The sequence below is a fragment of the Lepidothrix coronata genome, unplaced genomic scaffold (genome assembly GCF_001604755.1).
Source record: "Lepidothrix coronata isolate B3197 unplaced genomic scaffold, Lepidothrix_coronata-1.0 Scaffold48, whole genome shotgun sequence".
NCBI lineage: Eukaryota > Metazoa > Chordata > Aves > Passeriformes > Pipridae > Lepidothrix > Lepidothrix coronata.
Genome location: NW_016690228.1, coordinates 1607295 through 1622457, shown reverse-complemented (window position 1 = coordinate 1622457; position 15163 = coordinate 1607295). Strand labels below are relative to the sequence as shown.

At 41.0% G+C, this 15163-nt stretch overlaps 1 protein-coding gene across 1 annotated transcript in view; it reads left to right on the top strand.

The window, feature by feature from the left end:
* Positions 1 to 532: 532 nt before the first annotated feature.
* The window catches only part of LCP1 (lymphocyte cytosolic protein 1), a 30834-nt gene continuing 16203 nt past the window's right edge, over positions 533 to 15163 (top strand). Inside the window, exons 1-5 of the mRNA XM_017815159.1 lie at positions 533 to 722; positions 10653 to 10743; positions 12583 to 12734; positions 13433 to 13562; positions 14964 to 15096. Of these exons, the coding sequence (XP_017670648.1) occupies positions 10677 to 10743; positions 12583 to 12734; positions 13433 to 13562; positions 14964 to 15096 (482 nt within the window). The 5' untranslated portion in view covers positions 533 to 722; positions 10653 to 10676. The remainder of the gene's footprint in view (positions 723 to 10652; positions 10744 to 12582; positions 12735 to 13432; positions 13563 to 14963; positions 15097 to 15163) is intronic.

Sequence of the window (15163 nt, the reverse complement as noted above, 5' to 3'; positions counted from 1 at the left end):
GGCTGAGGGATCTTCTTGGTGTCTGCACCTACCTAATCAGAGGTTATAGAGAAGATGGAGCCAGCCTTTTGTCAGCATTGCACACTGAGAATGAAAGGCCACAAGTTGCATCAAAGGAAATTCCAACTACATGCATGGAAGAAAAGTTTTCACAGTGAGGACAGTCAAACTTTGGCAGAGGTTGCCCAGAGATGCTGAAGAGTTTCCATCCCTGACGACACTGTCCCAGGGACCCCAGCCTGGCTTTGCAGCCAGCTCTGCCTTGAGCATGAGGTGGGACTGCAGACCTTACTGTTACACATTTCAACCACGGCTGCTTCTATCAGCATTTTGTGTGCATGTGCACACATGCGTGTCTTAGTGAGTGAGAACAGAACTGAGAGGAAGTGGTACACGCCAGTGGACCTACTGTAGGAGTAATGAGGTTAGAGACTGCTAAATTTCCTTATAAAGACAAAATCTATGACACTATGATGTTTTGTCACCAGTCACTTCCCACTCTAGACTCAGTCTTGGGCTCATAGTCTTGGGCTTGACTAGTTGCTCTGCAGAAAAGCAAGAATTTCCTGATCACGCAGTGACCTATTTCAACATACTACTTTGCGGTTCCTCAACTGTACAAGAAGTTTGGTTTTGTAAGAAGTTCTTCCCTTTCTGTTGGATTTGCAGCTGTTGAGGTGTTTGTTGCTCTGGCAGTTTGGACCCACTGCTTAGCCCAGGAGGTAAGATCGCAGCATCTGCTGTTTTTTTGGCAAGTTGCCCTCACTGAGTTTACGAGCAGTTTAACTGCACAGGAAATTGTAGTCACCACGAAAAACAGTGCATGTTCTGTATTAGTGTGAAGCATTATCCAGTAGTCTTGTGCCTTGCATTTCTCCTGACCTTCAGGAAAGTGTTTGATGGATTTAATTGGGCAAAGTGGTTTTTGGCTGAGTAGAATAGTAGTCTTTGACTTGGCATTGGCTTGGCAGGGCATGATAAAGTGAGAAACTATTATTTAGATTGCAGAGAGGATCCCTGTAAGAAAGTAATTCTTATTCCAGTGATCAAAAACACGGATTCATACAGATAATGCATTTTGGCTCATAATGTTTACAATGTAATCTGCTGGCTGTTAGGATATTTATATCAGGCTTTTGTAAAAGTAATTTTATTTTCCAGAGGATAAATAAAACTAATTCATTATGGAGCCTGATTGTAGTAGGGACTTCTGCTTAAAAATGGTGATATGGAGCAGTCCTAACATTATATTTGCCTTTTAAGATCTTGACTGTTAAAGCTGGTCAGGCTTGTCCCTTGTCACCTTTGGGATTTCCGCTCAAGCTGCAGATGAATTATGATTTGGAAATGCCTACAGATATTTTAGGTGGTAGTGTGGTGAGCAACGGTCTATAGGCTTAACTTTTTGCTCTGTAACAGCAGTAGCCTTGCTGTTCTTGTCATATGGCGTTTTCATCAGCACATGGGTTTGGTTTGAACACTATACAACTGACCCAATGGGACCTCAGCTCTTTGCTATCAAGCCAAAGTCAAAGGCGAGGTTGGCTGACTGATATCTTTCTGCTACAGATATCAAGTGAAGATGATCTCTAGAAAATGCAGCTGGGTGCTCAGCAGGTTGCTGTTTGATCATCTTGATAAAAGCAAATCACACTCTGAAGCCTCTCCTGTAGAGGAACTCCAGCATGTATCACCTTTCTACTGTGTGACAGGAGCAGTTTGGCCTCCTGAGATGGGGACAGGTTCTGCAGAAGGTCAGAGATGCAGCTGGGGAAGCTCTCCTGAGTAGATAGGAGATGTGGAAACCCCCTCTATGGTGGGAAACTCCATTGAGAAGGGTTGCTAGAATCAGAGGGGAGTGGGAAGTACCTGGCTGCTTGCTGGTAACAAGAGCAGGGGTTTCTGCTTCAGTCCTGACCATGAGGTCCAGATTTACTTAGCTCAGAAGCTGAAGACAGTGCTTACTCTATAGGTCAAAAAAGGGATGCATTATATTACTGGTTTTGAATCTGCTTCTTCAACTGAAACTGAGTAACAGTTTGGACTGAATACTATTATGGTTATAAAATGTTTGAGAGTCTATATGAAGCTCATTTTACCAAACAAATCTAGTGGTGTTGCTTCTCTCCCCTTGTTCACAGAACCTGCCACATACTCCACTGTCTTGTATTTTGCTACCAATTTTTTTAACCCCGTTCCCTTCCAATTTCAATCATGAGCAGTTCAAAATGCAGCTCTGTAGCATGAAGGAGAGTTATCTTGACAGAAAACCTACCATGAAGTCATCACCATATGTTTTTTATAAAGTATGAAAGAATTTTAGAAAGAGCTTGAGTAAAGGGCAAGTAAGGAAACAGGGGAGTTCAGGTGAGTACAGTGCATTGAGAAATGTAGCTGATTTTCATACTCTTAGCCCTTTCATGCAAAACAGCAGACTTCAGAGAAATGCTGGTACATAACATAAAATATTTATGAAAATGAAAAATATTTAGGGAAAAATCTGAAACAGTATTTAGGTGCTGCAAGATGAAACACGGAACTGTGCTTTGGTCGCTCTGTGCATTTTTGCAGTTATCAAAGGAAAGATGTAGGACAAGAAATAAATCCCTTCCCCTGAGTGAAACAAGTGGGGTGTCCTGGACGTGGAGGCAGCGCTCATGGGAAGGAGAGTGGCATGTGAGAGGCATGAGAGGGATGCCCAGTGGCAGGGCTCAGTGACCATGCCATAAAGCCAAATCATTCTTCAGGGGAAGGGGGCTCAGGAGGACTGTGCCTCCCAGTGCTCCAGGTCCTGCTTCAGTTCCCTGTTGCACACTTAGAGACATTACAGCTCCCAACATGGCGCCTTTGTAGGATGGGGGTCCAAGCAGCAGGACAGCTGGTAAGGGGGGCTATGTTCAGACATGCTCTTCATTTTCAGGTCTGGTTCTGTGGGTGGAAGGGTCTGGTCATTGCTGAAATCAGTGAGGTGTCCTGCAGAGCTGAGGACAGACTACAACTCCCTGCATGGGAGCGACAGAAGCAGATTCATAAATCCATGTGGAATAAGTCAAATGCAAATACATGTTTGTATCTAAAAATCTTCTTTTTACAGCTGGAACATGTTTTTAAATATTTTCCATGCACAGAGGAACTGTTTTCCTGCAAACAAGCTGGAAACACAGGTCCTCTTCTCCTTTTCTTGCATCAGGCTTGCACAGGACATCTGGGACTGAGTCAGTACTTTGTGACCTGATCTCCTGCCGTAAGACTGCAGTATTCAGGAATAGGAAGAGAAGATTTTATCTATCTGTCCAGGGTTTTGTGCCCATCTGCCGCCCCAGTTGTGATGGGGCAGAGGTGGGGTAGCTCCTCACACCCATAGCCAAAGCAGCCCCTGCAGATGGAACTGGGTGGGGCAGTACTTTCCATACCAAATGGGACATCTGCTGAACTACTGAAGCTGTTTGTCAATTTAGCTTGGTTTGAAAACCAGCTTTGGAAAAAAAAATTAATAAAAATCACTGGACAGCATTTGAAAATCAAAATGTTCCTTTATCTGTGGAAAAATGTTTTCACTTTAAAGCTAGCTAGTTTGTGTTGGTAAAGGGATAGGAAAGATAAGTGACCCAACAAAAAATGTAGTATACTGGATCTTATTTTTTTGAGAAAAATTCTACAGACTCTATTAAAAAATAATATGTATATATATACTGTCTCCCTAGTAGGATGTATATGACAGATAAAAGACATATAAGGAGAGTACTTATAGTTTCACAGCTCTGCCTTCTCAATGTTTTAATTTCCTTGAAGGTTTAGCCTTCCCTACCACTGAGTGGTACTGGAAAGAGACCTCCATCTCTCTCCAAACTCTGTGGATTTTCCCTTCCTAAGCTCTGTTGACTGGGTTTGATTTAGGACTCAGGCATCACACTGACAAATAAGGTCCTTTATAAAATGGAACATTAAGAAAATAACTCATGGACATCACCATGTGACTTTCTGAACAGTGATAAATGTCTTTTCTCTGTGTTTTTTTTTTCAAATTGTATACAAAATAAAATAGATGAAGTGCAACAGTTTAATAATTCCAGTGCCTGCATACATGGTGAGATTTGCTGTTGCAGACACCAATCTTTTAAAAAGCCTTTGAGGCAAAGATTGTAATTTATTGTGGGCTAAACTGTGAGTCTTTATAATGTACCAGGGAGGAAGTATTTGCCATAACTTCAGAAAGACTCCTCTCTGTTTTGTATGCTGATTTAAACAGCAAGATCCCACCCAAATTGGAAGTCCTGTGATACATTGCTAATTGAGTCAAGTATGTTTCTGTCTACTTTAGGATTTAAAATTTAGCTCAGCATCTTTGAGGAAATTTAAAAAATACTCTTATTCATCTATGGCTATTTAAGAAGGGAAAATGTCATACTTCTAAGTGCACGACTTGAAAAATTAACTTTTTTTAATGAGCAACAACACATGTTTGAAGATGTTGCAATTTGTGCTTAAATGATTTTCAAAGTTGTTGTGTAACAAATGTGTCTAATTGACGTGGTTCACAGTCAGATGGCATTTGCTGCTACTGTCAGCCATGGTGAGTAGATGATTAGCTGGAGACTAACTCACTAGCAAGAAAGAGACATATGGATTTTAGTTTTTATTTTACATCATTAGCAGAAAAAAAAGCTATCACAAAAATGTCCACTCAACCTGCCTAGAAGCTGTGACAAACAAGAAAAAAGGACACTGTTCGTTTGTCTAAGATGCTTGGATATCCCAGAGCTATTGCTGCAAATAATCACCTGCAGCCTCAAACTGGCTGTAAGGCTTGGGAAATGTAGCTTTAAACCTACTATCCTATTGTGCTGTGGCTGCACTATGGATCACCCTGCTAGACCAGGGATGTAAGCACGTTATTTTGATCAGAATTGTAAGAAAACCAACAGATAAGAAATATATGAGAGACAAGCATGATAATAGCAAATATTCTGAGACTGTGAAGTTTAATTGGGACATAAACTATTCTGGATTATACAAAAGAATATGTTTGGCTGACTGCCTACAAGATGGCTTTGCTTGCTACATTTTTGTTGAAGGATTTTGCTGATGAGCACAAGATGAAACTTCAAATTGAGGAACTTCTAGGCCACACTGCTGTGGTTGTAGCATTGATTCTTGTTTCAACATGAGATCCACTAAGTAATTTCTCTTTTTTCTCAGCCCTTTGTGCCAACGAAAATGGCAAAAACTTGTCTCCAGAAAGAAAATATCAGAACCTAACTCAAAAATCTTTTCTCATCTCTTCCTCAGCCCTTCCACACTGTAGAAAACCAGCTGAGACATGTTTTTTGAACAGAAATGCGTATGAATATATGGACTTACGTGTAGTACCTTGTGAGAGAAAGGTAGAGGGAAATCTTTCTGGGGAGGAATATCTTATCAGGGATATTCTGATGAGTGAACAGGAATGGGCAGCAACACAATGGTGCAATAAATATGGGAGGAAGACTGAATAAGCTCAAGATACTCCCTTTTCCCTTATATTTTTCTGGCCTATGGGATGCTTCACATCACAAGATTTTCTGCACAATTCTGAGGCCCCTTCTCTTAATCCTGCCTGCTGGTGGAATGATCCAGAGCAGGATCCACTGGGGGAGGATTGCTGGGGGTTCCCCTTTGATATCAGCTAGGAGGAAAAGTCTAATGCAGACAAGAGCTAGGAAAGTATTCCCCAACCCTTACAGAAAGCTGGACATTGGAAACTGGATTTGTGGATGAGACAAGAAAGAGAAAAGGAACTAGAGCTGTGAGCTCTGATAAAATAAAAGGCAGAGTTTTGTGTGAGGAGGGGGGCGGTCTTACACAACTCTAACAGCTGTGTTTTGCAACAGTGAGTGCTGCTTATTTCATCACTTTCAGAAAAAAAAGCAAGTTTGAAGAGAAGATAACAGGAGAAATAGGGAAATTTATATATGACAGGGAACATGTGTTGTGTCACTCTCCCAACAGCTAGAGAGGTCATCATACAATTAACAAAGTTAGGGTACATTAACAAAACAAAGCCCTGATGGTATAAAGTGCATAAATATTAGTAGTTAATTCAACTTCCTTGGCACCAAATTTTCAGTTAAGTTGTTCCTGACTAAATGTGTTCGTGAAATGTAATGTTGTCCCATGAAATTTGCTTTTTTTGCTTTGGGAAAAGGTACAACTTTATGTCTAGCTGTAAAGTGCCATTTCACATCTTCAAGGTTTTCATTGCCTTACTTGCAATAAGGCTTAAATACCAGAGAAGTGGAGGAAAATATGAAACAAGGTAACTATTTAATACAACTCTTGGAAAACCTTGAGGTTATAATGGCTTTGCCATTTATTATTTATATTGCATGGTGGGTGCACACTTTGCAAGCAACGCATAACCAGGCTGCTTCTGAGACTATGGCTTCAAAATTGAAAAAAAAAAAGAAAGAAAATCAATATCACTGTGTTTCAATTTAGCAATAACATTCAGGTATTAGGACTATTTTAGCTCTTCCTTTATATTCCAGTCTGAAAATAGTTTGTTATTAGATCTGTTAAAACATCAATGTGGTCATAGGTTCTTCTGAGGATAAGGTCAAATAAAAGGAGACTTTACGGCACATTTTCAAACATTAGTTTGGAAATTATGGCAGGGAAGGGAGTGCTTCGTTAGAGGCTCTTTTGATGTCAGTTTGTTACAATTCTCAGCAGCTTAGGTGAGATCATTTTCCCTTTTTTTTACGTTAATCTGTAACTCAGTAGTCTTCTGAGGAGGAAAGAGTGCCTGTGCACAATTTCATTTTTCACTTTTGCAATAGTGGGTTTATGCTGTTTGGCAAACAAGAAGGAAGTGTCTCTTCCAGGCAGTGTATAATCTGGATGTCCTGAAGCCATCTGAGTCTCAGAGTGCCTCAGGGAATGTTTTATTTTTCTTCTGAATGTTTATTACCTTCCATTTCTTTCTTGTTGGCAGTTCCACTGTCTTTCTTGCTCTAACCTGGGGAGCTGTCTTCCTCTCCTCAGCATCCTGTCTCAGCATCCAAGCATGTGCTGATTTTAACTTCATTCTCTCCAAGGAACTTCAGTTCTTTCACTGATCTTCCATCACACCAAATTCAAGATCCTTCCTCAAGATCAGCTGCTGCTGATCTTCAATATCTCATTTGTGCTGATAGCTAGGCTGTTTGCATTCAGTCCTTATTAAGCTCCCTCCGTGTTGCCGTGCCTCTCCCCTACCCAGCTTTTTTCTTTGCTTCTTGCCGTACATCACTGTGCTCAAAGCCATCTCCTGGGTCTCACCAGCTGATTTTCCCTTTGCGCCTCCCTCAGGCAGCTCCTCAACAACTATTCTCTTCAAAGTAGCTTTTTCAGCTTGTTCATATTGCTCATCATTTCCACATATTCTCCTTTGCTTTTATCTTCTGCATTTTTTTCTCTGCATCTGTCTTGTCGTACTGATTTGGCAAATGGTTTGGAGCAGAGCAGTGCACCATGTGCTTGCAATGCCTTGTGGGTTGTGAGTTATTGGACTACTCACCCAGGATTGCTGGATGCCCTCTTGGTGGGATGCCCAAACCATTTTCAGTTTGCACTGAGGATGGTGAAGTGCTGTAAGTGATTGACCCCTAGGAGCAAATGGCTCTCTTTTGGCTGATAAAATCTGAAGGAAAATATTGAGCCTGACCTCTCACAGCATTATCCAGAAGCATTTTACATTTCTGTGTGTCTAAGTATCATCATTTAATGATCTAAGCAAAATAACCATTTTATATACTGAAAAGTAGGGGGTTTGAAAGCAGATTTTCTCCTTTTTACCATTTTCTCCTTTAAAGCTTTGGACTTTTAATCTCTTGATTTCCTCATGTTTTGTTTTTACTACTTGAACAATTTAAAAAATGACAGTGATTTTTAATTGGGAATAACTCTGAAACCTTTAATCTAAAAATTCTGGTTTTGATTAATTGAGTGTAAATTGAAGGGCTTTCACACGCTTGCCAAGGGGGTTGGCAGAGGTCTTCTGGCTGCAGATGAGCCTAGAAGATCTGCAGTGAAGACATTAAACTTTTTCCCTGCCTTTATTGCATTCCCTTGCTGAAAATGACATTAGAGATAACCCTGAAACTATATAGAGGTGGTGGCTATAAAGGGATTTTTTTGTTGGTATGGATTTTACGTGGCATTATGTGGTATGGATTTTTTCTGTTGGTATGGATTTTACATACTGTGGTAAGAACCAGTGTCAAACCCTCAGAGAGATGATGGGTTATGATGCATTTGACCTGCCAAAATAGCTGTGCAGATGGCAGCAGGGTGCCTGTCCAAACCTCATGGCTGCAAAAGCAGAGTGGGATATTAGTCAGCAATACCCAGTGATGTTAGATGCTGGAGCTGACAGGCTGAAATCAAGAGATAATAGGGGGGGTGAAAATGTAGAAGAAACTCAGTTGTGTGTTGGAGCAGGCAGTGACAATCCTTCTGTTGCCTGAGTACAAATACTCCTCAGGTGATCAAGGACCAGTTCTCGTTCTCGGTGCAGAGCTGCATCTGGCTGCTCAGCCAAGCGTAGTTACCTTTACAATGGAGTGGATAATACTGATCTAAAAATCATGTCAAAAGGGGTCATTACAGCAAAGCCCTTCATCCTATTATTAGTAGTAGTATAAATGCCCACACATGTGAACAGATTTACTATTAATAGGATTCTCTGTATTTAACAGATCACTTATCAGAGGCCACAACTTCTTATGCAATCAAGAAGAGTCTGTTTTATGTCGGTGATAATTTTTCCTCAAGGTCACTTTGCAAAAGCAATATTATAGGCAACAACCTCTGGTGTTTCTTACCCATTAAGCCTAGAACAGTCTTAATGTTATCAAAAGTTGTGTGGCAAATTATATTGCTTGATCAAGTGACTGGACCAGAAGAGATGATCTTGCAGCGGAATATGGATTTTCTTGCTGATAGTGTAAGATTTTCATGTGTCCAGGAGCATTTTAGTTAATCCACAATTTGCAAAAACACACAACAGGCAACAAAAAAGATTGATAGTGAGGCATCAGAGGCAGGAAAGATGCTAGGATGATGGGGGAAGACTATGGATCTAGTTTTACCCTAGTATACATAACCCACATTGCTAGAGTATCAGAGGGATTTTTGAAGGTAATTCTTGAAAGTATGGTGGTTAGAACCACTTTTAATATTGTATTTCAATAGCAATCATCAGCTCCATTGTGCTGAAAACCTCACATGGGTTTTCATGCCACAAGAGCGATAGTATTGTGGATTCTTCTGCATTTCTTTAGTTGTGAAGGTTGGAGTGAACAAATGGATTTTTCACTGTTGTCCTCATCCTAGAACCACAGTGACTAGGCAGAAAAAGGGTGCATAATGCTGGAGGGAGACAGCAGACAAGAAGCTAATCACAGGAGATTGCCTTTGGGCTATTTCAAAGCTATGTCCATAGTGGTTTTCACAGATACAAGGAATCAATGCATGAGTTCAGGAGAGCATTGAATCTGAAGCCCAGATAGGCTGTACCTAACTCTGTGTGGCAGTTTGAGGGCTATAGCAAACCTGTGTTTTTTTTTCTAATTTTGCAATATTAACTTTAGTCTGGGAATGGGGTATTTCTGATTTTTTTCCCCTCTCATTTGAACACTGTAGCTACAGCAACCACTTCCCAAGATCAACTCAGGTTTCTATTCTATTCTATTTAAATAGTTGCTTGGTTAATTAATAGTTAAAGAGACATAGGACACTAGAGTCATTCTCACAAATATAGAATAATAGATAGTCTGTCTCCTGAATAGTTTCCTCATGAATAGATGCAAGGGACAGTAGGTGCGTGAAAAAAGAAAAGGGGTATAATGTGCATCTTCTGGCAGTGTATTTAATGATGTGATACAAGGAAGTAAACTTTCCCATTCTGACTATTAAGAAAGGCATCTAGAAAGTGAAAGTCCAATCCTTTCTCCTGCTTTATATCTTTGATGAGAGAAAAGGCAGGAAAACTTTTTCCAGCCACACATTCCTAAACCTACCCACCCTCAGGCACTGGGATAGCTTCGGAAGGAAAGTCCTTAAAAGAGGTAGCTGACTTCTGGGAAGCTAGACCTGGTGCTCTGAACACTTTGTGAAGGAGCTTCTCTCCAACCCTCCACCTTGTAAGGGTGACACAGCCTCGTCATTAGGTACCCAAAGGTAAGCAGTGCAAATATCCCCTGGGGCTCTCACTCCAACCCAGAGCCCTGAGAAGCACCCAGGGCTGCTGCTTCTCTACCTGCACTACTGAAGAAATGCATTGTGAATTGTGTTTCCAAGGGGGAATAGCAAGAGCCAGCACAATTTGGTCTGCTTTCTCCTTGAGAAGCAAAAGTTTGCAAAGGTAGGATTTAATTCCAATTAAATTAGTATAAATAAAACAGTTGGGATTTTGAGCAGGACCTGGCAAAACAACAAGAGGGACATGGATTTGTATCTCAAGTACACAGGATTTTACCCTTTCACTTGATTTCAGGATACAGAGAGGAGCTGGATTTTCAGCTATGGGGAGCTGCTCTGGGACTTGGAAAATCCAAGTGAAAACCTCTCTTTTTCATCACAACTGCAAACCCAAAAAGCACCAATTAAAAAGAAGTGTTTTCTTCTTGCAGACCTGCCACTCAGAGAAATAAAAAATGGCGTCAACAGCACACTTCTCAGAGGAGGAGATGGCAGAGCTACAGGAGGCTTTCAGCAAAGTCGGTGAGTACAGAGAACAGGAAAGACACGGCTGAAGTGTGAAGCCATAGCAAGCTCTTTTGTCATGTAGTGACCAGCTGTGAAGAAATGGAGTTTGCTCCAGCACTGATCTGCTGTGTCACAGCAACCACAGAAAGTCTTTTTCCTGCCACTGCAGGTCTCACAGATGAAACCACAGCAGCACGCTGCCGAGCAATGGCCTCTTATCAGAGGAGGATGTTGGGCTCCGGCAGGGTTTATGAAAAAATCAAAAGCTGTACAGAAAACCATGTTGGAAATATGCTCAAATGTTTTGCTAAGAATATTGTTAATTTCTGACAAATTATTTGGAAGGCAAAAAGGTTGTATTTTAATGTGAATTGAGTACTCCCTATGGGAAGGAAGAATATGGAGAGGACAAATGTGCAAATGGCTAAAAAATTTGTAATCCCTTTACAATGATCTTTCAAACCCCATATATTTTTAATATGTGTTTCCTTTCCAAACCTTTAAAGGTTTCATCTGATTTGTCTCCTTCAAAGTCACATCACACAGACCCATCACTGTCTACTCAAATTCCAAGAAAAGGTCCTTGTTCTTCTCACAGCTCACTTAACTTTTATTAGCAGATCTATCAGCCTTGCATTAATCAGTTGTCAGGTGGTGGTTGTTTGATTTCTGAGCGCACAGTACTCTAGGCTGGCAATCTTAAAAATCTGGTCTCTGTGAGTGTCCCATACACCAAATGCACTGACAAGACAAATCATAGAATACTAGCATGGTTTGCATTGGAAGGGAACTTAAAGATGATCTCGTTCCAACTCTCCTGCGATGTGCAGGGACACCTTCCACTAGACCAGGTTGCTCAGGTTGCTCACCCAAAATGCTAGAAAGCAGCTCTCATTGCTCTCCAAGGCATTTCCCTCTCCAAGTCGAGATTCTTTTGTCTTATGACTTCAGAAATGGATAGGATATTCTTTGCAATCTGTATTAATCCGTGCTACTGATGCTGAAACACGAGTGCCTTTTCACAGTATGCAACAAGTGACTCAAATTGCAACTTACTATGCAGGAAATCAGCACGCAATTCTTTGAAATCACCTCAGCCTGCAGGCTGGGGGAAAAAACCTGTTAAAAAAGAAACGCAGATATATAAAAGCCAAATATGAAAACTATATGTACATGTATCTATGTACATAATCATAATGTTTTAACAGAAACTCTCCATGTGATAAACTCAGTTTGCATTTTTACCTGTGGATTTTTTCACAAACTAGTGGAGAAAAAAGGACTGTGTAACCTGTGTTTATGATCTTCTCATAAAATACTACCCCAGATCCTGCAGGAAGCTCAGCATGGCTATTTATGTTAGCACCATCACAAAGGAACATCTAAGTTTTTATTTTGAGGATGACCATATGCAGTTCCAAGCCTCTCAATTCATTACTTCTGATGATATTAGATGCAGAAAACAGGCCAAAATCAGAAGTTATATAATAAATGCACATGTATATTGCATCAACTTCTTTTTCTTTTGATGTTCTGTATAAAGGATGATTTCTCTATAAATCATCTTTGTCTGTATGTAAATCTTGGAAAGGCAGTTATATCCATTTAAACCTGGCTTTGTTATATGTAAAAAAAAAAAAAATTCATCACTATGAGTTTTTGTTTGTTAAAAGGTGATTGTAATTTTTTCTTGGGTGTGAATGACACCAAAGCAGTTGAAAATACCAGATTTCGAGACAATAGATCTTTATATGTAATCTGCCTTTTCTTGGGTAAAATAAAAACAACAGCCTTTATATGCATAAAATTTCATTTGGGTGATGTAAAATGTAAAATTTGCTTTAATCTTTGCAGATATCAATGGGGATGGCTTCATCGATGCCAATGAATTAACAGAAGCGTTAAAGGCGGCCAATTTCCCTCTCCCAGGATATAAAGCCAGAGAACTCATTCAGAATCTGACAACCACAGGGAATGGCAGGATCAGTTTTGATGAATTTATTTCAGTAAGTAAGATGTTATTTATTTCAGTAAGTAAAATCCCAGGTGGGGTACTCAAGGCGGCCCCTGGGGCACAGCAGAGGCACACGCATAGGGTCTCATGGGCACCTTGTTAATCCGAGGAGTCTCCTCACTGGAAAAGTTGAAAGCAGAAGATAACCAAACTAGAAATCCTACTGGGACAAGTTACATGAATGCAGCTGCTTATTTCACAGACTTTGTATGTTTCAGTTTGGTTGATGCAGCAAGATAAAGTTCTTCAGTTATAAGTTGCAAAAAGATTATATTCTGGCTAGATGATTACAAAAAGTTTCAGCAGATTGAAACTTAAAATTTATGAGGCATTTTTCTTTTTTCTGGTCTGAACTGGGTCAAAAGCAAACACTAAAATAGTAGAATTTCCCTTGGGATGGAGAAGCAGGTTTTTACTTGCCCTTTCTTCAAACCCAAACTACTCTCCTCCAAAGCAACATTTCTATTATTTAGCCAGCCCTTGTTCACTGCTTTGAAAGCATAAACGCTGTGCATAATCCTGTTGTACCACAGCAGATACACAGACTGTACAGAGAAACCCACTGAAAAATACTCAAGCTGTCCTTCCCTATTTATGAAGCAGAGAGAATGTGTCTCCTGGCCCAAGAGCTCACTGTTTTAGCTTGGTTTAATTCTCTAAAATTTTAAAATTGTCTCTCATGCTTGAAAGATTTTCCAAAACCTGAAGAGTGATGATGTTGCCAAGTCATTCAGAAAACAAATCAACAAGAAGGAGGGGATCTGTGCTATTGGTGGGACATCCGAGCAGTCCAGTGCTGGCACACAACATTCTTACTCAGGTAGGTACAGCTGTCCTGTGTTGATAGCAACAAGTGAGGCCTCAGAGATCATGTGCACCTTATCTCAGTGCAAGCCCAGGTGCTCTGGCCTCAGTGATCTTTGATGGCTGCTCAGTCAAGGCTGGTGTGTGCCAAAGAGCTGTGAAGGTGACAAAGCACCAGAGCAGGGTCTTTGTCAAAAGTAGCCTGAGGCAGTTTACTGGGGTGGTCACAGCTGTGGCTACAGGAGGAAGCTCCAGCCTATTTATCTTCCACTACTTTAAATGCACTGCAGACCTGCCGGAGAACAGCCTCCGGGCACAGCTGCAGCAGCTGTTGAGACTGGCCCGTTGATGTCCTGCTCACCAGGGAAGACACAGGTTCCTCACTGTTTCTAACTCATTTCCTCATATATTTTACCAGTAATCTGTCAGTTATTCTGTAAACTCAGATAGTTCCTGACGTTTTTTCTCTAGAGGGCACAACACCATCAGGGCTCTTATCCCAGCCTGTTTCTCCAAGCTGAAAGTTCAGGGCAGCCACGGTTGCTTCTGTTGCCGCCTGGGCACAGCTCACACTGAAGCAGCTCCACAGGGAGGAGGTCCCACCCTTGGCTGTCTTCTCCAGGGGCAAGAGTGGGGGACTGACTCTCTCCAGGGCAGGGAGAACAGAGGATGCTTCCTGTGATGTTTCCACCCACCTGCGCACAGACGTCTCCTTCTCTGAGCTACTGGGGCAGTGTGAGCTGTTGCTGGTACAGGACAGCTATGCTACAGCCCTGTTGAACTACAGGCAACATTTGCCCATTACCCTCTGAATGCTCCTTGTCAGAGTCCAATCCTGGCAAATCTAGATATTCCACATGAAGAGAGCGTAACATACAGTACAGAATTGATTATTTGAAGCTATGTGGGATTTCTATTTAGCAGAGTGATACAACAATACATTCAAAATATTGGCCAATCCAATCTGGATATTCCACATGAAGAGGGTGTAAAGTACAATACAGAATTGACTTTCTTGAATTTATTTGAAGTTATGTGGGATTTCTATTTAGCAGAATGGTACAAAAATGGATTCAAATTATGGTGCACATACAAAATACTCTTTGCAGAGCTTAGCATCTGCACCATATAGTTGAATCACATGAACTTCACTACCAGTCTCTATAATACACTTGCCCTCATGACACCAGGCAACCCTGGTGAGTGAGAAGGAGTATCAAAGGTGTATTAACCAGCTCAAGCCCATTGCTGTCTTCAGCTCATTTTCTTGTCTCCTCAGAGCCTTCTTCCATTTAGGGTTTTGTTGATCAATTACACTGGTGGGAGAGATGTCTGCCCCAGGAGTTCTGCCTTTGTAAGTAAAATGGTTGTAGAGGTACTGCACAGCAAACTTATGGATTTGACATTGTGTCCGCAGAGGAAGAAAAATATGCCTTTGTCAACTGGATTAACAAAGCCCTTGAGAAAGACCCTGACTGTAAGCACGTGGTCCCAATGAATCCAGAAACAGATGACCTCTTCCAGGCGGTCGGTGATGGCATAGTGCTTTGGTAAATAATACCTATCTTTCTCACAAATGGGAACCATGAGTCTGCAAAAACTCACATCTCTGCTTAA